The sequence below is a fragment of the Diplotaxodon limnothrissa genome, linkage group LG7 (genome assembly GCF_057381915.1).
Source record: "Diplotaxodon limnothrissa isolate DT_005_m linkage group LG7, D_limnothrissa_male_GT1.1, whole genome shotgun sequence".
In the NCBI taxonomy this organism is placed as follows: Eukaryota; Metazoa; Chordata; class Actinopteri; order Cichliformes; family Cichlidae; genus Diplotaxodon; species Diplotaxodon limnothrissa.
In genome coordinates, this window is record NC_140602.1 from 38,974,400 (window position 1) to 39,002,356 (window position 27,957).

General features: G+C 41.0%; 1 protein-coding gene across 1 annotated transcript; it reads left to right on the forward strand.

Moving 5' to 3' along the window:
* The first annotated feature begins 3,948 nt into the window (after positions 1-3,948).
* On the forward strand, positions 3,949-27,073 carry LOC146628741 (phospholipid-transporting ATPase ID-like). Its single transcript, XM_085358042.1, has 27 exons — positions 3,949-4,003; positions 4,245-4,303; positions 4,637-4,750; positions 5,962-6,060; positions 6,161-6,222; positions 6,333-6,405; positions 6,503-6,573; positions 6,659-6,741; positions 9,425-9,583; positions 10,056-10,144; positions 10,295-10,488; positions 10,610-10,818; positions 14,260-14,303; positions 14,429-14,594; positions 14,794-14,982; positions 15,111-15,226; positions 15,337-15,501; positions 16,247-16,358; positions 16,642-16,747; positions 23,100-23,250; positions 23,518-23,701; positions 23,813-24,036; positions 24,232-24,315; positions 24,441-24,686; positions 26,186-26,324; positions 26,463-26,593; positions 26,778-27,073. Exons 1-27 carry the CDS (start codon positions 3,949-3,951, stop codon positions 27,024-27,026), a joined length of 3,573 nt encoding a protein of 1,190 aa, XP_085214168.1. The 3' UTR covers positions 27,027-27,073.
* Positions 27,074-27,957: the final 884 nt, after the last annotated feature.

Genomic DNA, 27,957 nt, shown 5'->3' on the forward strand with positions numbered 1-27,957 from the left:
AAGCACACTTGAAGATTTTGCAAAGATGTTCTACCCTGGTTTTAGTTAATTTCATTACAAATACAATTGGCTTGTGGATTAGGATAAAAAAAGGTAGATGTAGTTTGTTTTGTTTAGTTTTTTCTTAGTTTTGAAATAGGTTTTCAAACTAGATAGCTGAGAAATTACAAATATAGGAAGTTTTATTGATTTTTAATACAAAGTATATACTAAAAAGGTGTGTGTAGGCAGTGATCTTGAATACTGTACTATACATTATATATAGTTTAGTATAGTTTATACACTGTAGTTATTTACATGAGGATTATTATTATACTGTGTTAATAATTTAACATTCAGTCCTTCATGAATGTATAACTTAACCTGGCACCACTACAGTCACATTGTTCACAGCGGACAGCCAGTTATTAGTCTTATCTCTGTAACTGTTTTTTTTTTTTTTTGCCTTTTCATAACCTTATTTTTAAAAGAGAAAACCAGAATAAAATGTGTTTAAATATTTAGCAAGGAACTGAATTCTGGAAGAGGGGATTGGTATAAAAAGCAGATATCTAATTTTCTAATCCAGGCTTCAAGCAGATGTGGATTATAGTCAATAACAGTTGTTAAATCATTGGACCATGGTTCAGGATGGCTGTATTAATTTTCTTCATCATGTTAAGACTTTGCTCAGACTCTCTGAGTAATAAATTGCTTTTTCTAGTGCCAGCTGATCATCAGCAGTCAGTTGAGCTGTAATTTATTTGTTTATGGAAAAACACAGTAGTGTATGTGTGAGCTTCCTCTTTGTTGACACTCTACACAGTAAAAGCAGTTAATGACACACAAGGATTGTGAACTCTGAACTCATACACTGTTTTCACACTGTGTTGATTAATAAAGCCCTTCAAAATTGACTCTTTCACTTTGCTGTCTTTTATTGACTTAATCAATCGAGACCAAAACATTTCCGCAGCTGGAGATGTTGAAAATGTTGTTATAGTTCCTGACTGTATCCCTCAACAGGCCAAGGTTTCCTTTCATCGGTTACATGAATTTGACAACAGCTTTATTTCACTAGTTTCTCGACTTTTTGTTGAACTTATTTATTTACTTCTATCTGTCCCATCCTGCTGAATTTACTTATGTGTACTTCAGTCACACACTATGCAATGAATAATTAATTCTGTTTCAAAGACAACATGAACCAAGACAGAAATTCTTTGAAATAAATGTGTGGTTTTATCAACTTATCAGGAAGTGTTGAATCACAAAGCTCAGACTTGTGGATCAATCTGTTTTCATTGTTGCATTGTATCTACACATTTAGACCAGATTAGAACAGTTGATGCCCTCAGTAAAAGAACTGGTCCCTCAGTTTTATTCTCATTACTGCTCACTGTGGATAATGCCTCAGCAGTTCCTCGACTTCTAATGGGACACAGACCAGATGCCTTCTTTGTTAAGGATCAGCAAGCTCCAAGTTGGTGGCAATTAAAAGTATGCTTATCAAAACTGAAGCTCTGTCAAATGATAAAGAAGTTTAAAAAGAGGTGTAAGGATGTGGTCTTTATATGTATAAATTAGAGGAAAATGTTTGAATTTAGTTGTTATCTCATATTTTTCCAGATTTTGCCACAAACATTCAAAAAATGGACTTGTTGCTGATGTGTGGATGTAAAGTTATGTAGTATGAAAAGTATGTATGATAATAGGTTAGTTTGTTCATAGCACTAGGTGTTTATATCCCTTTGTTGCATGTGAGAAATCTGCAGCTTAAACTCTATGGAGCAGTCCGCTTGTGACACTTTTCTGGGTTGTCGAGTGGGTGCAAGGGAATCCCTTCTTCAAGATTTCACTGATAGGCACACAGTATCTCCAGAACGTTCCAGACATCCGGCAAATGTTATGCTCTTTTCACAGTTGAGGCCCAATTAGAGTTCTTTTTTTTTTTTTGAGTCAGAGCCACTGACTAACATTCCCACTCCCAGAAAAGCTCTGATGACATGTGTACAAATCCTCTGCAGCTTATTTTGACTGTATAGTTGGATCTTCAATTTCCAGGTGCACTGTTGTACATTGGCTGTGAATTCTGCATCCTCACCTGTGACTGTAAGGTCGATAATGTAAACAAGCTGGAATGATGCCGACCATAGCACAATAGTTCTCAGTTTACTAGTCATATCCGCTTTGAGAGAGGCTGGTCTGGGAATCCACCAAAATGTGTGGGTAGACACTGGACATTGGGCAGGGCAAGCATGTGGGATCTTCTCCACACCACTGGCAACATTTTTTGGAAGACAACAAGACTTCCAACATATATATATATATATATATATATATATATATATATATATATATATATATATATATATATATATATATATATATATATATATATATATATATATATATACCTATGTACCGTATAGATTTTATATACCTTCATGTGATAAGATCTGATTGGCTGGAGCACTTCGGCTTTACTATTGTTTTAGTGCCTTTCCCGTCCTGCACCTGCTCAAGTCCAACGAACACTGAACGGTTTACATAACCTCTTAGCAGTTAGTTTCATGTGCCCAAAACTTCTACTGTAGGTGCAACTACAACATCTCACCTGTTGTTCCTGTTGACTTTTATCCTGCTAGAAGACTCAGTTGATCCTCCTTTCTCTTTTTAGGATTAAACTGGCCTTCCATGCACTGAAGAGACAAAAACCTGGATTTATTTTTTCAAAGACGGAAGTAAAAGGAGGGTTGAAATCTTAAAATTCAAGCACCTGTGTCTGCTTGCAAGCAGGACCCAGAAGACAAAAGAAATCATATTTTTGTTTGAGGTATGTGGTTGATTTTCATTCGCTTTCAGACTTTAAAAAACTATTAGAAAATGCTGCATTTTATTAGTTCTTATCAAGAACCATTTAAATCACTTTAGGTTTACAGTAATTCAGACCTATTTAATATTTTTGCAAGTGGAAGAAGAAGGATCAAATGAAACCTGCCAAAAGAGGGCTTCTTGATTTTTTCATGGCTCATGGATAAATTTGTTTTTTCTTCTTAACAAATTAGGTAGCACAATTAGGTATTGCCCTGTGATCAATTCATATTTTTTATGTCTCACTGAAAAACATTTATCCACAACAATTCCTGAAAAATACAATACCTGCATATTATTATGGGCTGATTACTGAACAAGTCAAATGGTCAAGGATGAATCTTTATCTCTATCTGTGTAGTTAGGGATTGTTACCTCTTAACTATAGTACAAAGAGTTGAAAGGGAGTTGCACTATATCTTTATAGCTTTGGAGAACTGATAAAATGGGGAGGAGTGGAAATTTTGACAAGTATGTGACTGATGGCTATCTATCTATAGATTGATGGAGAGATATTTTGAGTGTTGTGAAACCTCAGATTTATTATTTTTGGGATGTTTTGCATCTGTCTTTCCCTCATATCCAATTTACGAGGTGTGCTGTACATCTTAAACAGCTCCACCTTTTCACTATTAATCCTTAAATATTATAGCAACTGGTTCCCTCTCGCTTTTGCCACAGTTTCCCCTTTTGGTTTTTATATCCATTGGGTGACCGTGGTTCAGGGGCTTGGGAAGCTCATCTTGTAACCGGAAGGTTGCCGGTTCGATCCCCAGCTCTGTCTGTCTTGGTTGTTGTGTCCTTGGCAAGACACTTCACCTCCTGGTGATGGCCAGAGGGGCCAATGGCGTGATATGGCAGCCTTGCTTCTGTGAGTTTGCCCCAGGGCAGCTGTGGCTACAACTGTGGTTTGCCTCCAACAGTGAGAGTGAGTGAATAGTGGAAATATAAAGTGCTTTGAGGGTCTCGAAAAGCGCTATATAAATGCACTCTATTATTATATCGACATATAATACCAATAAAGAAATGACTCACTAATTAGGACTGAAATGTGTGTTTTTCCAGGTTATAAAACATGGAGAACCTGAGTTAAAGATGGGAACTGTGCTGTCATACTTTTGCCATTTGTGTGGACACGGAAATAAGGAAGGTGAGATTAGATGCACGTAAACTTTGCTCTAGTTTACTGCATTGTTCAGTTACTGTATGGCTGTCTCAGTTTTAGTTTTATTTATTTATTTTTGTGGCAAGCAGTGAACATTTCAAAATGCTGCTGGACTAACAGCTCTGAAATGTTTCCATAAATTTAATTTGAGTTTCTTTCCTCAGTACTGCTGTAACATACAGTAGCATAAACTCTCTCCTGCTCTGACTGCTTTACTCTCTCACAGAGAAGGAGAGATGCTTGCGGGCTAATGACAGCACTTTCAACCTATCTTTCCGCTATGCTGTAAGTATATAGACAAATGTTATCATGCCTATTCAGCAGATGACAAGAGAAGCTTTGGACACACCCTCAGCTCAATGCTTTGCTTGTTTGGATTTGATTACTCTGTCACAATGAAAGTCAAGTGTCACAAAGACCATTTTTGAGTAAATAGGAAATTTTAGGAAATTAATAGTGCAATCCTAGAAATCTTAAGATTTTTTGTTAGTATGTCTGCCAAATATAAATTAAACATTAAAAAACTTTATTACAAACATTTAAATATTAAATCACAGTGATTTTTGTTAAACTGACATCAGTCATGTAACTTTCCTCTGTCGATTTCTTTAACTTCAGAACAATGCCATCAAGACCTCCAAATACAACATCTTCACCTTCCTGCCACTTAATCTTTTTGAGCAGTTCAAGAGGCTCGCTAATGCCTACTTCCTCTTCCTGGTCATCCTTCAGGTAGACATGTTGCCATTCTTGTCAGAATAATTGCATGCTTAAAAATAGTTATTTTATGCTGCAGATAGTTATGTCAATGCAAAAACCGCATTCAGAGTTCATTCTCTATATTCAACCATACCTTTTTCAAACTTCATTTGACTTAAAATGTGAAAGGACTTGCACTTTCTTTTGCTTTTTTATAAATCGATTTTTTTAAAATGCTTTTTCCAAATGTTATTAAGCGTGAACATACATGACATACATAAATAAAATGAAGCAACTGTTAAGTTTTTCACTTTTAAGAATCTTAAAAGATATTATCTATGCTGTTCACCCTCTGTATGGACACCGCGACAGCTGGTCTGCAATCACCACATCCATGGAGCCTACTGTATGCAGATGATGTATGTCTATCAGAAACAAAAAACTGCCTAGCCCTGCAAACCTGAACACAAGCATGGAAAGATTGGCTCTCTGAAAACGGCATGTGCCTGAACATCAAGAAGACTGAGTACCTTGAACGCGGCCCCCAGACCAACAGTACCATCACTATCAACGGCGAGCTGCTGACTAAAGTTGCCCAATTCAAGTACCTTGGGTCCCTTGTCACCTCGGACTGCGAAACTCTACCAGACGCCAGACTCTGTGTCAACACAGCGTGGATGAAGTGGTGCCAGGTCAGATAAGTCTTGTGCAACAAGAGAATGCCAATCTATCTTAAGGCGAAAGTTTATAAGTCGATCGTGCGCCCAGTGGCACTCTATGGGTCAGAGTGCTGGCCAGCTACGACCAAGCACAAACAAGCCCTTCACACCATGGAGATGAAGATGCTGACATGGCCTCTGGGTCTCACACGACTAGACCGAGCGAGGAACAAAGACGTTAGGAAATGATGGGGAGTGACACCGATCACAGACAAGATGCGAGAGGCGAGGCTCCGATGGTACAGCCATGTTGCCCGTAGCGATAAGAACTCCATCGCAAAGACAGCCCAGCAATTAGGCCACGAAGAAGACCAAAAAAACGCTGGATGGACCGAATCAAAGACAATATGAAGGCTGCGAATGTTACACCAAAAGATGCCCTGGATAGGAAGAAGTGGAGGAAAGCATGAAAAACAGCAGACCCTGCATCGGGGGATATGAACTGCTAGGCAGAAGAAGAAGAAAAGATATTATCTATGCACTGAAAGAGTGTGTTAATCTTTGTGTGTGTGTGTGTGTTGACAGTTGATCCCACAAATCTCCTCTCTCTCATGGATTACTACAGGTTTCGCCTTAATAGTAGTGCTTTCTATAACAGCAGTCAAAGATGCCATTGATGACATAGTAAGTTGAAATCGGTAATAACAAAAGAGAAAACCAAAAATAAGAAACTAATATCAGATTTGGAAGCAAACAGTATCTTTTTCTTGTGTCAACTGAGCAGAACAGACACAAATGTGACAGAAAAGTCAATAACCGGAAGGTGGACGTCCTCATGGATGGCCAGTAAGTCTTTGGAAACCCAAATGAAAAAGAAAAGAATACCTTTTGTATGAAGAATTATGCTGTTTTGGATTCATTTCTGTGTTGTATGCCTTTGTTCCCTTCCCTGACAGACTCAAAAATGAAAAATGGATGAATGTTCAGGTCGGGAACATAGTCAAACTGGAGAATAATGAGTTTGTCACAGTAAGTTTGGGGAGGCTATAGTAAAGATTTGAAGCAAGTGAAAGAAATTCATTTCAAAAGTAAGTTCCAAACTAAACTCAGTGCTTTTATTTCTTAGGCAGACCTTCTGTTGCTGTCTAGCAGTGAGCCCCTTAATTTAGTTTATGTGGAAACAGCTGAACTAGATGGGTAAGTGTGCTGTACTGTGTTGTTTGTATGCTAGGTTGACAACTAATGTCTGACACTGTCTTGGATTTTCCTTGGTCTCCCCCAGAGAAACCAATCTGAAGGTGAAACAGGCTCTGACTGTAACTGGAGAGCTGGGAGACAACATTGAGGCACTCGCTGCCTTTAATGGTGAGAATCTCAATGAAACAACACACAGTCTGATTTTCAAAAGTGAAACCTGGTTCTGTCATTGGGAAATGTCAGAGGGGACCAAAACTAACAAAGATTTTTTTTAGGTTGATAGGCCTTGGCTGAGTTAAGAATTAATGCAAGTACCAAAATAAATAATGAATAAATGCATAAATGCAAAAAAATAATTCTGTTAGGATAGATCCGGGGAAAGCACAAGAAAAACCGGATACACTGATAGACAGAAATCCATATTCTATGTTTCTCACAGCCGTTGATGAAATTAAGTTTTTGAGATTGTCAACAAATGTAAAATCAGAAATCTTTGGATTGTAATGATATCGATATGATAGTGGTTAAAGGAGTAATTGAGGCTATTATAAAACCGTTTACATACATCTGTAATTTATCATTTCAAACTGGTCAATTTCCAGACAGAATGAAAATAGCAAAAGTTATACCTCTATACAAATCTGGAAACAAACACCATTTCACAAACTACAGGCCTGTCTCTTTACTACCTCAATTCTCATTCTTGAAAAACTGTTTAACAACCGACTGGGAAAATGTATAGATAAACATAAACGATTCACTGAGAGTCAGTACGGATTCAGATCAAGCAGATCAACATCATTGGCATTATTAGATTCAATAGAATACATCACAAATTCCATAGACAAAAAGCCATATGTGGCTGGGTTATTCATAGACTTGACAAAGGCATTTGACACAATAGATGATGATATATTAATAAGAAAACTGGAACGTTATTGTGTCTGAGGGGTAGTTTTAGATTGGGTCCGGAGTTATTTAGGTGACAGGAAGCAGTTTGTGAAATTAAATGGTGGTTGCTCCTTATGTATGGACATTGCTTGTGGTGTACCCCAAGGGTCAGTTTTGGGTCCAAAATTCTTCAACTTGTACATTAACGACATCTGTAAAGTGTCCAAAGTATTAAAAATGGTTCTCTTTGCTGATGATACAAACATTTTTTGCTCTGGTGATGATCTGCAGAATTTATTGGAGGATATGACTAATGAAATAAGTAAAGTGAAGTTCTGGCTTGATAAAAACAAATTATCGTTAAATTTGAATAAATCTAAACTGATGTTATTTGGAAATAGTAGTTTAGATACAAATGCTAAGATTCAAATAAATGGTGCTGATATTGAAAGAGTCAGTGAAAATAAATTTCTGGGGGTAATAATAGATGAAAAACTTAACTGGAGAGCTCACGTAAGATATATTCATTCCAAAGTATCACAAAGCATTGCCGTACTAAACAAGGCAAAGCAGGTGTTAGACAGAACATCACTTCATATTCTATACTGTTCACTGGTTTCACCATACTTAAGCTATTGTGCAGAGGTCTGGGGCAACAACTATAAAACCACATTACATTCACTTTTTACTCTTCAAAAACAAAAAAAAGCAATTCAAATCATCCACAATGCAGGTTATAGGGAACATACAAACTCACTATTTTTGCAGTCTGAAATATTGAAAATTGCCGATCTAGTGAAATTCAAAACAGCACAAATTCTATTCAAAGCAAAAAAAAAAAAAGAACTGCCAGGTAATATTCAGAGTATGTTTTTTTTTTGAAAGAAGGAAGTTATAATTTAAGGGGTTTTTGTAACTTCAAAACAGGGAAGGTACGTACTACAAGATAAAGCTTTTGTGTTTCTGTTCATTGAGTGAAACTATGGAACAGTGTGAATATGGAATTAAAGCAATGTCCAAACATAAAACAGTTCAAAAAGAGTTATAAAAATATGATCTTCTCGAACTATAAAGAAAGGGAAAATATTGAAATTAAGTGAATGTCTCTATTTAAAAAAAATCATGTCATATTATAGTATATATTATATCAGCAATCTGTTCACTATTTTTATTATAGATTATATCAGTAAGGAAGCTGACTAAATATTAACTGATAATTTATGGCAAAGGGGTGGGATTAAATAAGTGTGTTCTTCTTCCCACTCCCTTTCAACACGTAAATGAATCAGAACGGTAGCAATATTGAAATGTATTGACTTTTGTATAGTATTTTTTTCTCTCTTATTTTCTTTACTAAATGTACCTGTATATTGTTTACATGTTTGAAATAAATTAACAATCAATCAATCAATCAATAGAGCAGTATTTCACCTTTGAACTGTTTAAGTTTGTACTGAGTGATTGTATTTCCTCATGCACGACTTTTTCTACTAATGTAACAATGGGATCTTGGGTTTTATTTAATTGTTTATTTGTTTGCTTTGTTAGGTCCATCTGTTCACCTGCTAATTAATACAGACATCTAACCAGTCAATCAGATGACAGCAATCCACTTCATTTTGGCATGTGGACATTATTAAAGTGACCTGTTTGAATTCAAACTGAGTATAAAATGTGCCAGAAAGTTGATTTAAAGAATTTGGAATGTTCCATTGTTGTTGGCGCCAGATTGGCTAGTCTGAGTATTTCAGAAAATGATGACCTGCTGGGATTAACCCACATCTGTAAGGTTTCCAGAGAATGGTCCACAGAAGATATCCAGTGAGCAGCTGTTCTGTAGGCGAAAATCCCTTGTTGATACCAGAGGTCGGAGGAGACTACACAGACTGCTTCGAGCTGTCCTCTAACTATCCTGTGAACTGTTTAGAATTATTTGCTGACACTGATTTCTGTTTCTCAGGTGAAGTGCGATGTGAACCTCCCAATAACCGTCTAGACAAGTTCAAAGGGACTCTGACTTTGAACGGAGAAAGATATGCCTTGGACAACGACAAAGTGCTGCTCAGAGGCTGTACTCTCAGGAACACTGAGTGGTGCTTCGGTCTGGTCATCTTTGGAGGTACTCTGTGCACTGCAACTGTGTACAATTTGCAGTTTGAGTGATGTTTTTTTGGTCTAGCCTTTATTGTTTACTCTGATACTGATGTATGAAGTTGTACATAAGAGACTAGAGCAGGAAGGGGATGTGGTTACATCTGCAAAGGTATACAGAAGATAATCTGCCACAGATTCTAGAGTGTGAAGTTCTTAAAACAACAATATCACAGTAATGACATATTTGTGGTGTTTCATTTAGGCCATTCTCCTTCTAAGGCTAACCAGTCTGGAAACATACTGAAAACTGTATCTGCATCACTGTCAGTGTCTCAACATCACATTGAATCTGTGTACAACTTGAGTGATTTTTTTTGGTCTAGTTTTTATTGTTTACTCTGATAATAATGTTTGAAGTTGTACATAAGAGACTAGAGCAGGAAGGAGATGCAGCGAAGGTGTGCAGAAGAAAATCTGACACTAATAATCCTTTCCAGGTCCTGACACTAAACTGATGCAGAACAGCGGGAAGTCAATATTCAAACGGACAAGCATTGATCACCTGACGAATATCCTGGTGTTATGTGTGAGTTTACACAAGCACAAATACAAAGAAAGTCACACAAAGTCTCAGCTTATAGATATAGAACTTAAAGACAGTGATTTGTTTTTCACCTGAGTGACAAGAGTAATATTGTTTGAATAATCAAGAAGTCTGATGTTTTCATTCCATCAGATCTTTGGTTTCCTGGCATCTATGTGCTCCATTTTGACCATTGGCAATGCAATCTGGGAAACAAATGAGGGCTCTGTGTTCACTATGTTTCTTCCTCGTGAACCGGGCATTGATGCTCCTCTCTCATCATTCCTCATCTTCTGGTCTTATGTCATTGTCCTTAACACAGTGATACCCAGTTCACTTTATGTCAGGTAAGTTTCAGCACAGAAAAATGATTAAACCAAAAAACAACCAAAGTTGGTTTGAACACTTGAGACTTGTGCTAATATGTATCACATTTTGAAATTTTACCAATTTGTGCTACATTGTTAGCGTGGAGTTCATTCGTCTGGGAAACAGCTTCTTCATAGACTGGGACAGGAAGATGTACTATCCTAAGAATGATACTCCAGCTCAGGCAAGAACCACCACACTCAGTGAGGAGCTAGGCCAGATTAAATACATCTTCAGTGACAAGACTGGCACTCTGACACAGAACATCATGACTTTCAACAAGTGCTCCATTAATGGAAAAGCTTACGGTGAGCAGCTTTGCTTGTGTAAAAATTAGTGAGGCAAATGGAAACACATTGGGTGAACAACTGATTTTACAGTACATTTATCATTAAGTGCGCATGCGCCAACCAGCGTGCAGCCTGTTACAGTCGCTCCTGCTTTTCTCTTAGTTTAGCTCTTTTTTCTTACGTATTCTTTTTTTTTTCTGACTTGTATTTTCCTCCGTTTTCTATCTCTTACTCAATCATGTGGATTGAGAGAGTTTTTGTTCTTCTGGTGGCCGTGGAACTGTTACTTTTATCATGGAACGGGACCGCGGCACATCTCCTACACGCACGGACTGTTTACTCCAGAGATCAGCTGATCGCCCTGATGCCGGCCGGCTCGCTGGCCAGGCCCGCAGAAGTGCCCGCAGAAGTACCAGCTGAAATTTGGAGGAAAACACATCGGGGATGCAGAGGTCAAGGACAGAAGAGAAGAAAAAAGGTGACGGTGAGACAGCGGAGGCTCGAAGCGAGGAGGAGGTTTAAACCGTGTCTGCCGTCTATCGTGATGGGAAATGTGCGATCGTTGGCAAGTAAAATCGACGAGCTCTCAGCACTGGTACGGAGTCAGAGGGAATACCGAGAGTGTAGCCTGATGTGTTTCACCGAATCATGGCTGCACCAGGTCATTCCCGATGAGAATGCTTCCGTGGAAGGCTTCCACACTGTTCGGGCGGACAGGGACAGCATCGCTAGCGGTAAGCGTAAAGGAGGTGGGCTTGCTGTTTTAGTTAACAACCGGTGGTGTAACCCTGCCAACATAACAATCAAAGAAAGGATTTGTTGCCCGGACACTGAACTGTGTGCTGTTGGACTCAGGCCGTATTATTTACCCAGGGAATTCTCTCACGTCATCTTGGTGGCTGTTTATGTTCCCCCCTCTGCTAACCCCACAGCTGCATGTGACACTATCCACTCTGCCATAGCTCGGCTACAGACTCAGCACCCGAGTGCCTTTATTGTGATCTCGGGTGACTTCAACCATGTATCACTGGACAATACACTACCAACATTCAAACAATATGTGGACTGTCCCACCAGGGGAGAGAAAACTTTAGACTTACTGTATGCTAACGTCAAGGATGCATACAGCTCCTCCTCCCTCCCCCCACTTGGTAGGTCAGATCATAACCTGATTCACCTCACCCCCCGCTATGTGCCAATTGTGAGGAGGGAACCTGTGACCACCAGGACTGTTAGGAGGTGGTCAGAGGAGGCAATAGCGGAACTACAGGGCTGTTTCGAGGTGACCGACTGGGAAACACTCTGTGAGCCTCACGCCGAGGACATCAATGGGCTTACTGAGTGTATCACAGACTACATAACTTTCTGCACCGACTCCATTGTTCCAGCTCAGACTGTTCATTGTTACCCAAATAACAAGCCGTGGGTGACTAAGGACATCAAAGCCCTCCTCAACAACAAGAAGAGGGCTTTCAGAGGGGGCAACAAAGAGGAGGTGAGGAAGATCCAGGTGTTACTAAAGGACAAGATCAGAGAGGCTAAGGAAAATTACAGGAGGAAGCTGGAGTGGAAACTCCAGCAGAACAGCATGAGAGAGGTGTGGAGGGGCATGAAGACCATCACTGGATTCAGGCCAACCAACAGCAGGGGAGCTGAGGGAGGTGAGAATAGAGCCGACGAGTTGAATCTGTTTTTCAATAGATTCGACACCACAGTGTCTGCTCCCACCCCCACAACCTCACCTGCAGTCAGCCTGGAATCCAGAGCCACACCACTGTGCCAGCCTCTCTCTTCACATGTTGCCTCCTGTGAGATTCCTGACACCCCTCCCCCACCCATCACCTTCACTCAATACCAGGTTGAGATGCAAATGAGGAGACTTCACTCAGGCAAGTCTGCTGGACCAGACGGAGTGAGTCCCCTCGTCCTCAAGGCCTGTGCCCCCCAGCTGTGTGGAGTCTTTCATAAACTGTTTATGCTGAGTCTGAGTCTGCAGAGGGTCCCGGTGATGTGGAAGACATCATGCCTCGTCCCTGTACCAAAGACGCCTCGTCCCAGTGGCCCCCAGGATTACAGGCCCGTGGCACTGACCTCCCACATCATGAAGACCCTGGAAAGGCTCATCCTGGACCAGCTGCGACCCATAGTAAGACCACATCTGGATCCCCTTCAGTTCGCTTATCAGCCTCGTCTCGGAACAGAGGACGCCATCATCTACCTGCTCAATCGTGTCTACACCCATCTGGACCAGCCGGCGAGCACTGTGAGGGTCATGTTTTTTGACTTTTCCAGTGCTTTCAACACCATCAGGCCGACCCTCCTGGGTGATAAGTTAGCAGCGATGCAGGTGGATGCTTCTCTGGTGTCCTGGATTGTTGATTACCTGACAGGAAGACCACAATATGTACGTCTCCCACAGTGTGTGTCTGACAAGGTGATTAGCAACACAGGGGCACCACAGGGGACTGTCCTCTCCCCCTTCCTCTTCACCCTCTACACCACAGACTTCAGCCACTGCACAGAGACCTGCCATCTTCAGAAGTTTTCTGATGACTCTGCGGTGGTTGGATGCATCAGCAGGGATGATGAGACAGAGTACCGGGCTGTGGTCGACTCCTTTGTCACGTGGTGTGAGCAGAATCATCTGCAGCTCAACATGGCAAAGACCAAGGAACTGATCGTGGACTTCAGGAAGACCAGGAAACACTTGACCCCTGTTTCAATCCAGGGGGTCAGTGTTGACATTGTGGAGGACTATAAATACCTTGGAGTACACATTGACAATAAACTGGACTGGGCTAAAAACACCACAGCACTTTACAGGAAGGGCCAGAGTCGTCTCTATTTTTTGAGGCGACTGAGGTCCTTCAACATCTGCCAGAAAATGCTGAGGATTTTCTATGAGTCTGTTGTGGCCAGTGCGATCCTCTATGCTGTTGCATGCTGGGGGAGCAGGCTGAGGGTCGCAGATGCCAACAGACTTAATAAACTGATCCGTAAGGCCAGCAATGTTGTGGGGATGGAGCTGGACTCCCTCAAGGTGGTGTCGGAGAGGCGGATGCTGTCCAAGATAAAGACAATGTTGGATAACACCTCCCACCCACTCCATGACATGTTGGTCAGTCACAGGAGCTCGTTCAGTGAGAGACTGAGATTACCGAAAAGCACCACTGAACGACACAGGAAATCATTCCTGCCTGTGGCCATCTCCCTGTACAACGCATCCACTTAACACACTGTTTGCTGCTACAACTACACATGTTTCTTTTCCAAATATTTATTTATAAGTGACTTATGTATGTATGTATGTATATATATGTATATATTGTACTATTCTTAGTTAGCGTATTGTCTGTCTTGTCTTAATGTTGGTTTAAAATGGAGCACTGTAACAAAAAATAATTTCCCCCAGGGATCAATAAAGTATTCTGATTCTGATTCTGATTCTGATATATTCAGGGGACCTCTATGATTTCTCTGGACAAAGAGTGGAAATTACAGAGGTGAGAGGAAAATACATCCATTGCATTGTTTGTGAACTTTGTTTAAATTACAGAGGTGAGAGGAAAATGCATGATTATTTAAAGAAAGTATTGATCCAACTTTGTTGTTTTGGCTTTTCTTGCAGAGGACAGAGAGAGTGGACTTCTCCTGGAACAATCTGGCTGATCCAAAGTTCAGCTTTCATGACCACAGTCTGGTGGAGATGGTGAGAAGTGGAAACCCTGAGACTCAGGAGTTCTTCCGCTTGTTATCCCTGTGTCACACTGTTATGCCTGAGGAAAAGAAAGAGGGTGAGGGGTCCCCTAAAAGACATCTTCATTTCATTTACATTTCAGGAGAATTTCGAAATATTCTTGGAGTCTATCTAAAAACTCCAAATTCAGTGCAATAAAAGACATACAGGTACATGGAAATGTGCTCCACCATGCAAATGTTCAAATTTTTACCCTTATATGCCAATTAAATTGTCATCTCTGTTTTACCTGGTAGGAGAGCTCAATTATCAGGCTCAGTCACCTGATGAAGGCGCTCTGGTGACTGCTGCAAGAAACTTTGGATTTGTGTTCCTATCACGCACACCAGAAACCATCACAGTAGTAGAGATGGGCAAACAAGTCATCTATGAACTTCTGGCCATTCTGGACTTTAATAATATGAGGAAGAGAATGTCAGTGATAGGTGAGAGGAAGTAGTGATAGGTTTTTTTGTGTCGTTATCTTCAGTGACCACACTTCATATATTCAGAATACATTTCTCATTTCTGCATGCATTACGTCAAACTTTCTAACTTTCCCTGTCACTTCCAGTGCGCAGCCCAGAGGGGAAGCTGACTCTATACTGCAAAGGTGCAGACACCATGATCTTTGAAAGACTGCACCCCTCCTGTAACAAACTGATGGAAGTAACCACTAACCACCTCAATGTGAGTGATCCAAAGCATATAAAAGTAGCTTGAAGCTAAAGTCAATGAAATTTTAATATAATTAATGTAATTTAACATTTGACTTCTTTCAATTATCAAAACAAAAACAGGAGTATGCAGGTGATGGCCTCCGTACACTTGCTCTGGCCTACAAAGACTTAAATGAGGACTACATGATAGATTGGAAACAGCGCCACCATGAGGCCAGTGTTGCCATGGAGGGACGTGAAGAAAAACTTGATGAACTTTATGAAGAGATAGAGAAAGATATGATGGTTAGTACATGTGCTGAAAACTTTGTCAATACGAATTTGCTGCTTGATTATCTATTGGTAGTTATACTTTATACCGGGGATATGAAACTCATTTTACATTATGGCCCACAATATAGCCTAATTTCATGTGAAATTCAGATTGTCCTCTGTCAGTGTTTTACTACACATTTAATCCCTGAGATATCTTCCAATAAGAAAACGAAGTGCAATTTCAACAGTGCGTCTCAGATTTTCTAATATGATGAGAAATGCTTCTGTATTAAATGAAAGAATTTATCAGCATGACTCTTTGGGCTTAAATTGTAAGAAGTAAATATGTAAAGTTACAGAAAAGTTCATTAACCAGACTGTCCTGTAATTATAAAATAGAAAGGTTTTGTTAATTCAGAGGAATTGTTCTAACATTTAATTGTTTACCTATTAATTAATTTACTTGGTGTAGTATGCATATGGCCATGGGGGAGGTCTTTATCAGTAGGAAAAGCTGCAAAAACCTATGAAAATACAAGTGAAAGTCCAAAATTAATTCCATTCTTTACATTTTCCAAAGCTGTCCAGCAGGTCAGGTTAGAGTCTATGCCAGGCCAGTTCTGGCACCCAGGCCTTTATATTTGACACCCCTGGTTTATATTGTACACTAATGTTACAGTGAAACCAGCATAATTTGTGATAAAGGTATAGGATGGCTTCATTGCTTTGCTTTATTTAACATCAGTTTAAATCATAGCTGCATGTGTGGCTTTAGCTGTTGGGAGCGACAGCTGTAGAGGACAAGTTGCAAGACGGTGTGCCAGAGACCATTGAGCAACTGGCTAAAGCGGACATCAAAATATGGGTGTTAACTGGAGATAAGCAAGGTCGGTGGAACTTTTTCTTTTTAAACTATACATTTCAAAGTGGATAAAGACTGCATTATGATGTATAATACATTCTTATGTTCCTGCTCTCATTAATCTACACACAATCTCAGAGCATCAACAGTTTTGGTTGATGGGTTTCCATGGTTTCAAGTCATAGATCTAATATACATATCGACAAATGCTCTGAGAGTCGTTCCAGCTTTGGTTTGCTGCAAGATTGACTTTAAAGATTTCTAGCACCTAGGTGATTGAGAATTATTCTTTTTTTTTTCTTCAACAGAGACAGCAGAGAACATTGGCTATTCCTGTAACATGCTAAGAGAGGAGATGAAGGACGTCTTTGTTGTCTCAGCCAACACTGCTGAAGGTGTCAAAGAGGAGCTACAGTGAGTCAGTTAAAACCAGATGATGATTGTATTCTGCCAATCGGAAGCTGTTTCAGCGTATGAATCAGTGAGATAATTTGTCACTATGAACTTCAATAAACATATAAGACAAATTAACAACTGTTGCTGCCAGATTTCATAACTTGCTATCTCAAGCTAATTCTACCACAACTGAATGAAAAACCTACTGTAAATGAAAAACTAATATTAAACTAGCCAGTTTATCATAGCCATAAGCTAATTCTATCACAAGAAAAAAATCTATAAAAATCATTAATCTGACATTTTAATGTTCCCAAGCATTTGTATGATTAATTGTAACCTGTAACCTCACAAGCTAATGTCTTCCTAAGTGGTATTTGACTACCGCTGTATTAGCCGGACATGTCATTTTTTACGCATTACCTTAGAGATAGTGTTATAGACAGTGTTGTTGTTAATGTATGTTTGGGGACGTTGAACCCCGGAACCTTCAGAGGTTTTTCAGGGTTCTCCCTGCCGGAATGTTATGTGTGGGACAGTTTCCTGTATGTGTGCGACTAGCTGTGGTTGTTTCTAAAAGTGGTCAGTAAACGTCCTAAAACTGGCACTTGAGTTTCCGAGCATTTTTATCCTGAGGTTATAACACCTTTTTGGCGACGAGGATAAAAGCCGAACGCGGACAGTTTTGAGTTTTTGCTACGGATTTTGCAGTCGGACTACCACTTCGCATCTATGGCTACGATCGGATCGCTCACGGAGTTTGCCGAGGGAGACGGCGACTGGATTGAATATGTCGAGAGGCTTGAACACTTTTTCTTGGCAAACGACATTTCGGACGAAGAAAAAAAAAGGTCAGTTCTTCTCAGTGCGTGTGGAGCGAGGACCTACAAGTTGATACGTAACCTGACGACGCCTCGGAAGCCCGGGGACTTCAGTTTCAAAGAACTGGTGACGTTGGTGCAAAATCATCACTGCCCGAAACCCTCCGTGATTGTTCAGCGGTTCAAATTCCACACTCATTCACGCAAGCCGGGAGTTTCGGTGGCTGCGTATGTGACGGAGCTGAGACAGCTATCAGAGCACTGTGAGTTTGGAGGCGTGCTGGATGACATGCTCCGCGACAGGTTGGTGTGTGGTATAAATGATGATGGCATGCAGCGTCGGTTGTTGGGGGAGCCCACACTGGACTTTAAGAAAGCTTTGGAAATTGCTCAGGCAATAGAAACGGCAGCTAATAACACTAAAGACATTCGGAAAGCTAACAACAATATGCACTCAACCGAGGTGCATCATGTATCTCGGAGTGTGAGGGGCAAACTGAGGGAGCTTTTGGAGTGTTACCGGTGTGGGGGGGCACACTTTGCCAAGGACTGTGTTTTCAAAGACAGTACCTGCCATAACTGCAAGAAAAAGGGGCACTTAGCCAAGAAATGCAGGGGCACTAAGGAGAAATCAAAGAAGGAATGGAAGACAAAACACAAACTAAACACTCATCACCTGCAGGGCATGGCACCTGAGGAGGATGAGTGTGTTTTCAACATGTTTAATCTGGTTGGCTTTAATAAGTGCTGTGCGGAGCCCATCTATGCCACTATCCAGGTAAATGGGAAGGAGCTACAAATGGAGGTGGATACAGGGGCTTCAGCTTCGGTGATCAGCCAAGCCACCTACCACAGCTTGTGGCACTCGGGCGGGGCACCAGCCCTCCAAGCGACTGAGATAAGCCTTAGACAGTACACAGGTGAATGCATTCCCCTGCTTGGTGCTATAGAGGTGCATGCAGCATATCAGGGTCAAGAAGCTGCAGCAACACTGCTGGTGGTGAAAGGGGAGGGGCCTAGTCTGCTGGGTCGTGACCTTCTGCAGAAAATCCGCCTGAACTGGAGGGAAATCAGGTATGTAACGGTAATAGCAGAGTTACTGGGAAAGTATGCAGATGTGTTCAAGAATGAATTGGGCACTCTCCGGGGCACCACTGTGAAGCTGTGTGTGGACCCTTTTGCCCGGCCACGCTTTTTCAAACCACGCACTGTACCATACGCCATGAAGGCCAAGGTGGAAGCAGAGTTGGAGAGACTACAACAGATAGGGGTCATTGAGCCAATAGAGTTCTCGGACTGGGCAGCCCCGATCGTACCAGTGTTGAAAGAGGACGGAGGGGTGCGTATATGCGGTGATTACAAACTGACAGTGAACCAAGCCTCTCAGCTCGACGCCTACCCTCTGCCTCGAGTGGATGACCTTTTTGCCACACTGGCGGGTGGTCGGACATTCACAAAGTTGGATATGAGTCATGCTTACCAGCAGTTGCTGCTGGATGAGGAATCAAAAAAATATGTGACAATAAACACACACAAGGGGCTGTTCAAGTACAACCGCCTGGTGTTTGGCGTTGCATCCAGTCCGGCTATCTTTCAGCGCACTATGGACAATCTTCTGCAAAACATTCCTGGTGTTGCTGTTTACTTGGATGACATTTTAGTTACAGGTAAAACAGAAGAGGAGCATCTGCGTAACCTTGAGCAGGTGTTGAAGAAGCTCTCAGAAGCTGGGTTGCGTTTGAAGCGCAGTAAGTGTGTTTTCCAAGCCCCTAGCGTGACATACCTGGGTCATCGCATTTCTGCACAGGGCCTGTCCCCACTGGAAGAGAAAGTGAGGGCAGTAAAAGAAGCCCCGAGTCCAAAGAATGTAGCTGAACTAAGATCATTCTTGGGCTTAGTGAACTATTATGGGAAGTTTTTGCCTGACCTCTCCAGCATGCTTGCTCCCCTGTACGGGCTGCTGCACAAAGACAGTCAGTGGAGGTGGTCCCAAGCACAGGAGAAGGCCTTCAGACAGGTAAAAGAACTGTTACAATCGGCACCACTCCTGGTGCATTTTGATCCGGAGAAGGAGGTGGTCCTGTCCTGTGATGCCTCCCCGTATGGCATAGGAGCTGTTCTTTCCCATCGTATGGAAGAGGGGGAAGAGAAACCGGTCGGATATGCGTCACGCACGCTCACAGCAGCAGAAAAGGGCTATTCACAGCTTGAGAAGGAAGGCTTAGCAATAGTTTTTGCTGTGAAACGTTTTCATCAGTACCTGTATGGCCGCCCATTTACTGTTGTTACAGACCATAAGCCCCTCCTGAGTCTCTTTAGTGAAACAAAAGGCATCCCACCCATGGCTTCAGCCCGGGTTCAGCGCTGGGCATTAACACTGTCGGCATACCAGTATCGCATTGTTTATAAGGCGGGACCTGAAAATGCGAATGCAGATGCTTTCAGCCGCCTCCCCCTCCCGGAGGTCCCCGACCAGTCGAACTTGCCCCCAGAAACTGTGTTTTTGCTGGACAAGCTGGCGAACTCTCCGGTCTGTGCTAAAAACATCAAAGCATGGACTGAACGGGATCCAGAGTTATCTCGGGTTAAACAGTGGCTGTTGCAGGGCTGGCCAGCAACAGTGGAGCAAGATCAGCTCAAACCGTATGCCAAGCGTCAGCAGGAGCTCAGTGTTCAAGATGGCTGCATCCTGTGGGGTTCCCGAGTCATTATTCCGCCTCCAGGTCGGTCACAGATCATTGAAGTGTTGCATGAGGCTCATCCAGGGATTTCTCGGATGAAAAGTCTGGCAAGGTCATTCGTGTGGTGGCCGGGAATGGACAGTGCCTTGGAAGACAAGGTAAAAGCCTGTTCTCAATGTCAGTCAAACCAAAAAATGCCACCACCTGCCCCACTCCACCCATGGGAGTGGCCTGGCCGTCCATGGTCCAGGCTTCATCTAGATTTTGCCGGCCCCTTTTTGGGCCACATGTTCCTGGTGTTGGTGGATGCGCATTCAAAATGGCTGGATGCCCACATAATGCCGACCATCACAGCCCCAGTCGTCGCAGACACACTCCGGAGAATCTTTGCAACACATGGATTACCAGAGGCAGTGGTCACGGACAATGGGCCCACGTTCACAAGTGGGGTTTTCCAAGAATTTATGGAGAGAAATGGGATCCGACATATCTGCACAGCACCCTACCACCCTGCCTCCAATGGCTTAGCGGAGCGCGCCGTGGAGACGCTGAAAGACGGTCTAAAAAAAAATGCCAGGTCTTTCCATAGAAAAGAGGCTCTGCCGTTTCCTGTTTCAGTATCGCATCACGCCTCATACAACCACAAGCTTGTCCCCAGCGGAGTTGCTGATGGGGAGGAAGCCCAGATCTCATCTGGACCTTCTTCGCCCAGATGTGGGAGCCAGAGTCGCCCAGTCACAAGGTGGGCAGAAGGTGAGACATGATCTACATGCCAGAGGCTGTGTTTTCAGGCAGGGAGACTGTGTGTATATCAAAAACTTTACGGGTGGCTCACGGTGGCTGCCTGGCGTCATTCACCACAGTTCAGGGCCAGTATCTTTTGTGGTGGAGTTGTTGGATGGCAGACAAGTTCGCAGGCACAAGGATCATGTGAGAGCCCGCACGGATGGAGCTGAGAAGAGGGCTCAGAGTGGTTCGCACGCACATGGTGGAGACAGGGCTGTGGACATTGTGGGGCCTCAGAGTGGTTCACCCAAAGGGGAAGTCGTGTCAGCAGCCCCTGAGATCGGGATTGGTTCTTCAGTATCACCAGAAGGGCTGGTGGAGCAATCTAAGTCACCTGAGCCGAACCCGGTCACAGGAGCTCAGCAGGCTCCTAGCCTAGAGAACCCAGCAGCAGGACTGAGAAGGTCAAAGAGGCAGCACAAGCCCCCTGATAGACTGAATTGTTAAAATAATGTGGTGTTGAATTCTCCCTCTCTTTTTGTACTTATGCATAATTGCTATGTTGTGGGTTTTTGCTTAAGGGGGGGGAAGTGTTATAGACAGTGTTGTTGTTAATGTATGTTTGGGGACGTTGAACCCCGGAACCTTCAGAGGTTTTTCAGGGTTCTCCCTGCCGGAATGTTATGTGTGGGACAGTTTCCTGTATGTGTGCGACTAGCTGTGGTTGTTTCTAAAAGTGGTCAGTAAACGTCCTAAAACTGGCACTTGAGTTTCCGAGCATTTTTATCCTGAGGTTATAACAGATAGCATGAGGAGGGATAGAGAGTGGAGCCACTTCTCAGTCGCATCAAAACAAGCCAGTTGACCTGATTCAGACATCTTAGGATGTCTAAATCTAGCATGCCTTGGAGCAGATGCAGAACATGTTGGAAAACTAACTTATCTCAGTTGGCAGAGGAATGCCTCAGTGTCCCCTTTATTAGCCAGCAGTGTTGGTCAAGTTACTTCAAAAAGGTAATCAGTAACTAATTACTGATTACTTCCCCAAAAAAGTAATCCTGTTACTTTACTGATTACTTATTTTCAAAAGTAATTAATTACTTAGTTACTTTTTAACAACACGATTTACAACCTGAATAGGTGATAAAGCGATAGCTCTTTCAGCCCAATTCTACTTTTTCTACATAATCCATCATACAAAATGTAATCAAATGTAAAAGTCCCCTTTTAAAACTTGTTTTATTAGTTTTAACCTTTTAACTTTATGCATCAAGCAAAAATGTAATTATATGCAACATTCTCTGACTGGAAGAAATTTGTTTAATATTTAAACCTATTTTCTGAACATTCCAGCACATAAAATAAAATAGTTTTTGTGTTTACACTCAGTCTTTCAAATAGATGCAAGTAAAACACAGCAAAAAATAAATAACATCAAAGACTCAGCGGTCCTGTTGCTTTATTTTCACCTGTAAAGCAGGAGTAGGGTAGGCGGAGGTTTACCCTGGTGCAGGTGTGCCGCAGTGGTCAGTTGAAGAATCCGCGAGTTTCTCTGTGAGTTTCCCATTACGTCGTAGCGCACTCGGTGCTTGCTTGGAAGTTTAGGGGTTTTTCTTTGCTGTAAAAAGAAGTTTTCTTCCCACGCACAACGGACACTAATGTTTTTGTCACTTTTTATGGAATCAAACTCAAAGTAAGGTCAGTACTTCCACGCTTTAAACGCTGCACGCTCATACTCTCTCCCGCACTCGATATATTATCCATTGTTGATCTGCACACAGCTGTTGTCACGAACGTCGCACTCGCTTACGTCACTCTCATGAGACATTCTCGCAAAAAAAATCACGGTTTTAGTAACGCAGTAACGCAGCGTTCCTATGGGAAAGTAACTGTAATCTAATTACCGTTTTTGCAATAGTAATCCCTTACTTTACTCGTTACAAGTAACGCGTTACTGCCCATCTCTGTTGGCGACGGAGGTCTTGTCCACTTAGACTGTGGCAGAAAATTAATGGTGGATGGATTATTAACATACAGTCAAGCCACAGCCATGTTCACCAGTGTAGATACTTGAATAGAGGAAAAAAACCCCAAAATAATAACAAATAACAAATCAGGTCATGTTCTCTGTCATATTTTCAGGAATGCACGAAGAAAAATGTGTCCTGAAGCAGCAGAGGAGCCAACTGTGATTAAATCTCGAGAAGGCCTGTTTTGGCTTAAAAAGACAGAGACTATGCAGGATGAGAAGGTGGATGGAGATTATGGACTAATAATAAATGGGCACAGTCTGGTAAGAAGGCTTGTTTTCAGCAACCACTGAAAAACCTCTGCAAGTTGACCTGTTTAGTTTAGTTTATTTTGTTTATGTAGCTTCAACAGTAGAGGTCACACTGTGTGATCAGAAAGTACATATTGTTTTTTTAAAGTCTGATTCTCTTATATTTTTTAAACTTAGAGATGAATGTAGAAATGAATGGAATTCTCTTGAGGTTTTAAGGTTGCACTACAGAATCTTGACAGATGACCTAACTCCATCAATTCTTTCCTTCATCATCAGGCTTTTGCACTGGAGAAGAACTTGAGGTTGGAGCTGCTGAGGACAGCATGCATGTGTCAGACAGTGATTTGCTGCAGGGTCACTCCTTTGCAGAAGGCCCAAGTGGTTCAGCTGGTCAAGAAATACAAGCAGGCTGTCACTCTTGCTATTGGGGATGGAGCCAATGATGTCAGCATGATAAAGGGTAACCTGTGAAGTCACCAATATACAGAGCTGTATTTTCATTACAACTATCCAGCTGGGAAATATGTAGCTGATATTGTGTATTTTATTTGCTTCCTTTTCTGCCTGCCAGTTGCTCATATTGGTGTAGGTATCAGTGGGCAGGAAGGCATGCAGGCAGTGCTGTCCAGCGACTATTCCTTTGCCCAGTTCCGTTACCTTCAGCGCCTCCTGCTGGTGCATGGCCGCTGGTCCTACATCCGCATGTGCAAGTTCCTTGGATATTTCTTTTACAAGAACTTCACTTTTACGCTTGTCCAATTCTGGTACGCCTTCTTTTGTGGTTTTTCTGCACAGGTGAGATATATGTATTGTAACTATACTATAATGTAATTTAAGTAGCTTTTGTAATGGGACATAAAGTGTTTATCAATCTCAATGAGAGAAATGCAAAAAAGTTTCAAATGATGCAGGACAAATGAAACAAATAACTTGATTCACATTCACCTTTTCTTTATGTTGTACTTAAATGTTCATTGTGGTTGTTCACAGACTGTTTATGAGGACTGGTTCATCACCTTCTACAATATGGTTTACACAGCTCTTCCAGTCCTTGGCATGTGTCTGTTTGACCAGGTATGTAGATTACAATTAACTATCAGTTTTTGGTTGACTTACATAAACCAGATTATCGTCTCATAGTCAGGTCTCTGTGTCCACTGAGCTTTCTCATCTCTTTCACTAAAACTTGTTTTGTGCAGGATGTAAATGACCGTTGGAGTTTATACCATCCTCAGCTCTACGCTCCAGGCCAGAAGAACCAATACTTCAATAAGAAAGCTTTTGTGAGCTATCTGATTCATGGCTGCTATTGCTCCTTAATCATCTTCTTTATCCCATGGGCTTCCATGAATGATGCAGTCAGAAATGATGGAAAAGACATTGTGAGCCATCCATCTTTTGCTTTCCTGCTACAGACCTGTCTGCTTATTGTGGTGTACACACAGGTGAGAACATTTCATTTCATTTATTTATTTATTTCACACTTGGTCAACATTTTCCACAGTTAGTTCTTTCAAACAAACCAACTACACTTTCTGTCAGTAAAGCACTGCAACCACGTGTGAAAAGGAGCAGGCAGAAGAATTTATTCTTATTAAACCCTGCCCCCTATCTACAGTCCAACTTATATTGCAAGTGGTCACCAAAAGTCAAGGAACAAACTAACATTAACACTTATTTCCAGTCCTAACTCAAACCAAACAACAATTTAAAATCAGAATATACCACTCCACATAGTAACAAGGAGAAAAGATAAGTAAATAAAATAAATGAAACAAAAAATAATGGATCCTTATTCAATTAACTCCAATTTCATTCACATTCTTCATATTGAGTTATTGTTTTAGACATGTAGCACTTTTTAAAACAATGTAAATTTATACAACTCTTTAAATTTTAATGAAGAGACTTCCACAGTTGTATACCCCTAACCGTTGGACTCATTAATCTTTGTGTTGTCCTAGCTAGCCGATGCTTAAAATAAAATTTCCTTCTGCTGTCTTCTCCCCCCGAACACGTTAAAAATACTCTTTGTAACTTAGAAGGCAAAATATTACTTTTAGCCTTAAACATATTTAATAGTGTCCGTAGTTTCACTAAATCTCCTAATTGTAATAATTTTGACTTTATAAATAATGTATTTGTATGTTCTCTATATTTAACGTTATGAATCATCCGTATCACTTTCTTCTGTAATAAGTTTATAGGTTTTATAGTATTCTCATATGTATTCCCCCAAACTTCGACACAGTAACTAAAAAACAACTATGGAAAAAACAATGAGAAATATAAAATGCGCATTGTTTTGTGGTCTAATGTCCAGCAAAATCGCTGGACATGGTCGTAGGCAAGAAGTGAAGCAGCACATGGCGGGGAGAAGTGAGTGGGAGAGCAGACACAATTTTGGACCGGAGGTTTTCGGGAAGCTTTTATTTTGGTATTTCCGTTGATCCGTACAATAAATTTGCATGGTAGCCTAAATATTTAGTTTTCTGTAACATTTAGATTTAACATTTAACATTCAGATTTAAATATAATATTTAGATTTAACATTTAGATTTAACATTTAACATTTAGATTTAAATATAATATTTAGATTTAATATTTAACATTTACATTTAATATTTAACATTTGATGAAAAGTTACAAATATTTTACTAAATGTTGTAAAAAATTACTCGAAAAAAACATGTTTTTGTAAGGTTTTGAGCTAAATGTGGAAAAATGTTGCCGTTAATTTCAGCATGTTTCACTTTACAAACGGCGCCCCATACTTATGCAGTATATTAGTCTGTTGTAACAGATAGACTTCCATTCCATCTCAGCCAGTCATTTTAATTGTGCACCAGGACACTAACAATAAATTAGTAATAGTACAGTACTACTACAGTAGTAGTAGTAGTAGTAGTAATAATAATAATAACAATAATCTTCCACTTTTCAGCTGTCTCTTGACACCTATTACTGGACAGCAGTGAACCATTCTTTTGTGTGGTTAAGCACGATAGGCTACTTTGCCATCTCAGTCACCATGTACAGCAATGGCATGTTTTATGTCTTCCCGTCTTCTTTCCCCTTATTTGGTAAGTACATTTACTGCATTTAGTATAGAGGCCACTTTAATGTTAACTTTTTGAAGTTTTTTTCTATTCTAAAATTTTGGTACTTTAAAGAAGACCTGAGTATGTGACTCATGTGATTGTGTCCTTTTTGGATTTTAGGCGCAGCAAGAAACACTTTGAACCAGCCTAATGTGTGGCTCACCATATTCCTGACGTTCCTCCTCTGTATCCTGCCTGTTGTAGCTTTCCGCTTCATTTTTATACAGCTTTGTCCTACCATTAATGACAAGGTAAAAAAAGAAAAGAAAAAACTAAACTGAACACATAAAGCATCTAAGACTTTCTTGTCTTCTATGCACCTTGTGCACTATAAAGTAGCATGTAATTTAACTGAGTTTGAATCAATGTATCCATAGTAAAAAAAAGTTTGCATAAAAAAACCAAACAAAACAAGCCCATATTTCTTTTTTCTAGGTGAGGTATAAGATGCGTACAGAGGAGTTGACTGCACCTGCACCTCGTCGTCTACTGAGAAGGCGTAGTACTCGATCAGGCTACGCCTTCTCTCACTCCCAGGGCTACGGTGATCTGGTAACATCTAGAAAATTCCTGATAAAACGCCCCCTAAAGATGACAGCTCTGTTCACCCAGACAGACTCTTCCATATTTCAAAATCAGCCACAGCACTACCGCACTATTGCTGAGGAGCCACAGAGTCCTTAGCCTGGTACACAGTACACAGATACTGAAAGACGACATAACTTCATAATTTTCGAGCCAACCTGACACTGAAGACAAACAAAACAGGGTAAATTTAAAATATATGGTGGTTTCCAGAGTCAGCATAAAAACTAATGGTGTCTTACAATGTGTGAATAAGTTTTTATATAAAATGCTGAGTCGTTATAAAAAATAAAAAAATAAAAAAATAAAAAAAAACCCCTAAAATTTAAACAGGTTTAACCACGTAAGCCCCACGCCCCCGGTACCGGGGCAAAAAAGAGATCACGTTTAATCGGTTATAACACGGGGTGAGAAATATAAGTCCAGATATGTGTGGACAATCAGACCAAAATTCACTGAATGAGCCGCAAAAGAAGACCACAAAAACACATAGCGGCGAAAATGCACTAAGACACAGATTGGCTTACCATCCCGATTTCCTCCATTATTTTCGCTGGTAGCCGGTAGCCACGTGATTATCAGAAGTTACCACACCTACCTAGCCGCATCAGAGCCGTTTTCCGTCAACAACCGCCATTTTAGACCCACCTATAGACACGTGACTGGACAGACACCACATGCAGCAAATTTGGGCCCACGTGGGTTTTGGCATTGCAACGTCTGATTGGTTGAAGTCACGTGAATGTGGCATCGTTACTTTGATTCTATTGGCTAAAACGATTAAAAAGAGGTGTCAATCATGCAAATTGACCAAAAGAAACCAAAGTTACAGCCCCTTGGAGTTTAAAGGGCCAGAGACCAATTAAATGCTTCATGCGCACCGCAGAAAAGGGCCATTACCATGTAAATGTGTGGTTAATTCTTCAAAAATATATTTAAAAGAAAGCATTTTTAGGCCTGTTAATAAAATTTATTAATTTCTGCTCTTTAATACCTAAAAAATTCAACTGGTACGGTGTCCAATTGTGTG

What these genes read in the sequence shown, in the direction of transcription:
- LOC146628741 (XM_085358042.1), top strand. Translation starts at nt 3,949, where the DNA reads ATGGGAACTGTGCTGTCATACTTTTGCCATTTGTGTGGACACGGAAAT. An exon ending in CCCAGTTCACTTTATGTCAG is followed by an intron (nt 10,489 to 10,609) that starts GTAAGTTTCAGC and finishes CTACATTGTTAG; the next exon opens with CGTGGAGTTCATTCGTCTGG. An exon ending in GAAGAGAATGTCAGTGATAG is followed by an intron (nt 14,983 to 15,110) that starts GTGAGAGGAAGT and finishes TGTCACTTCCAG; the next exon opens with TGCGCAGCCCAGAGGGGAAG.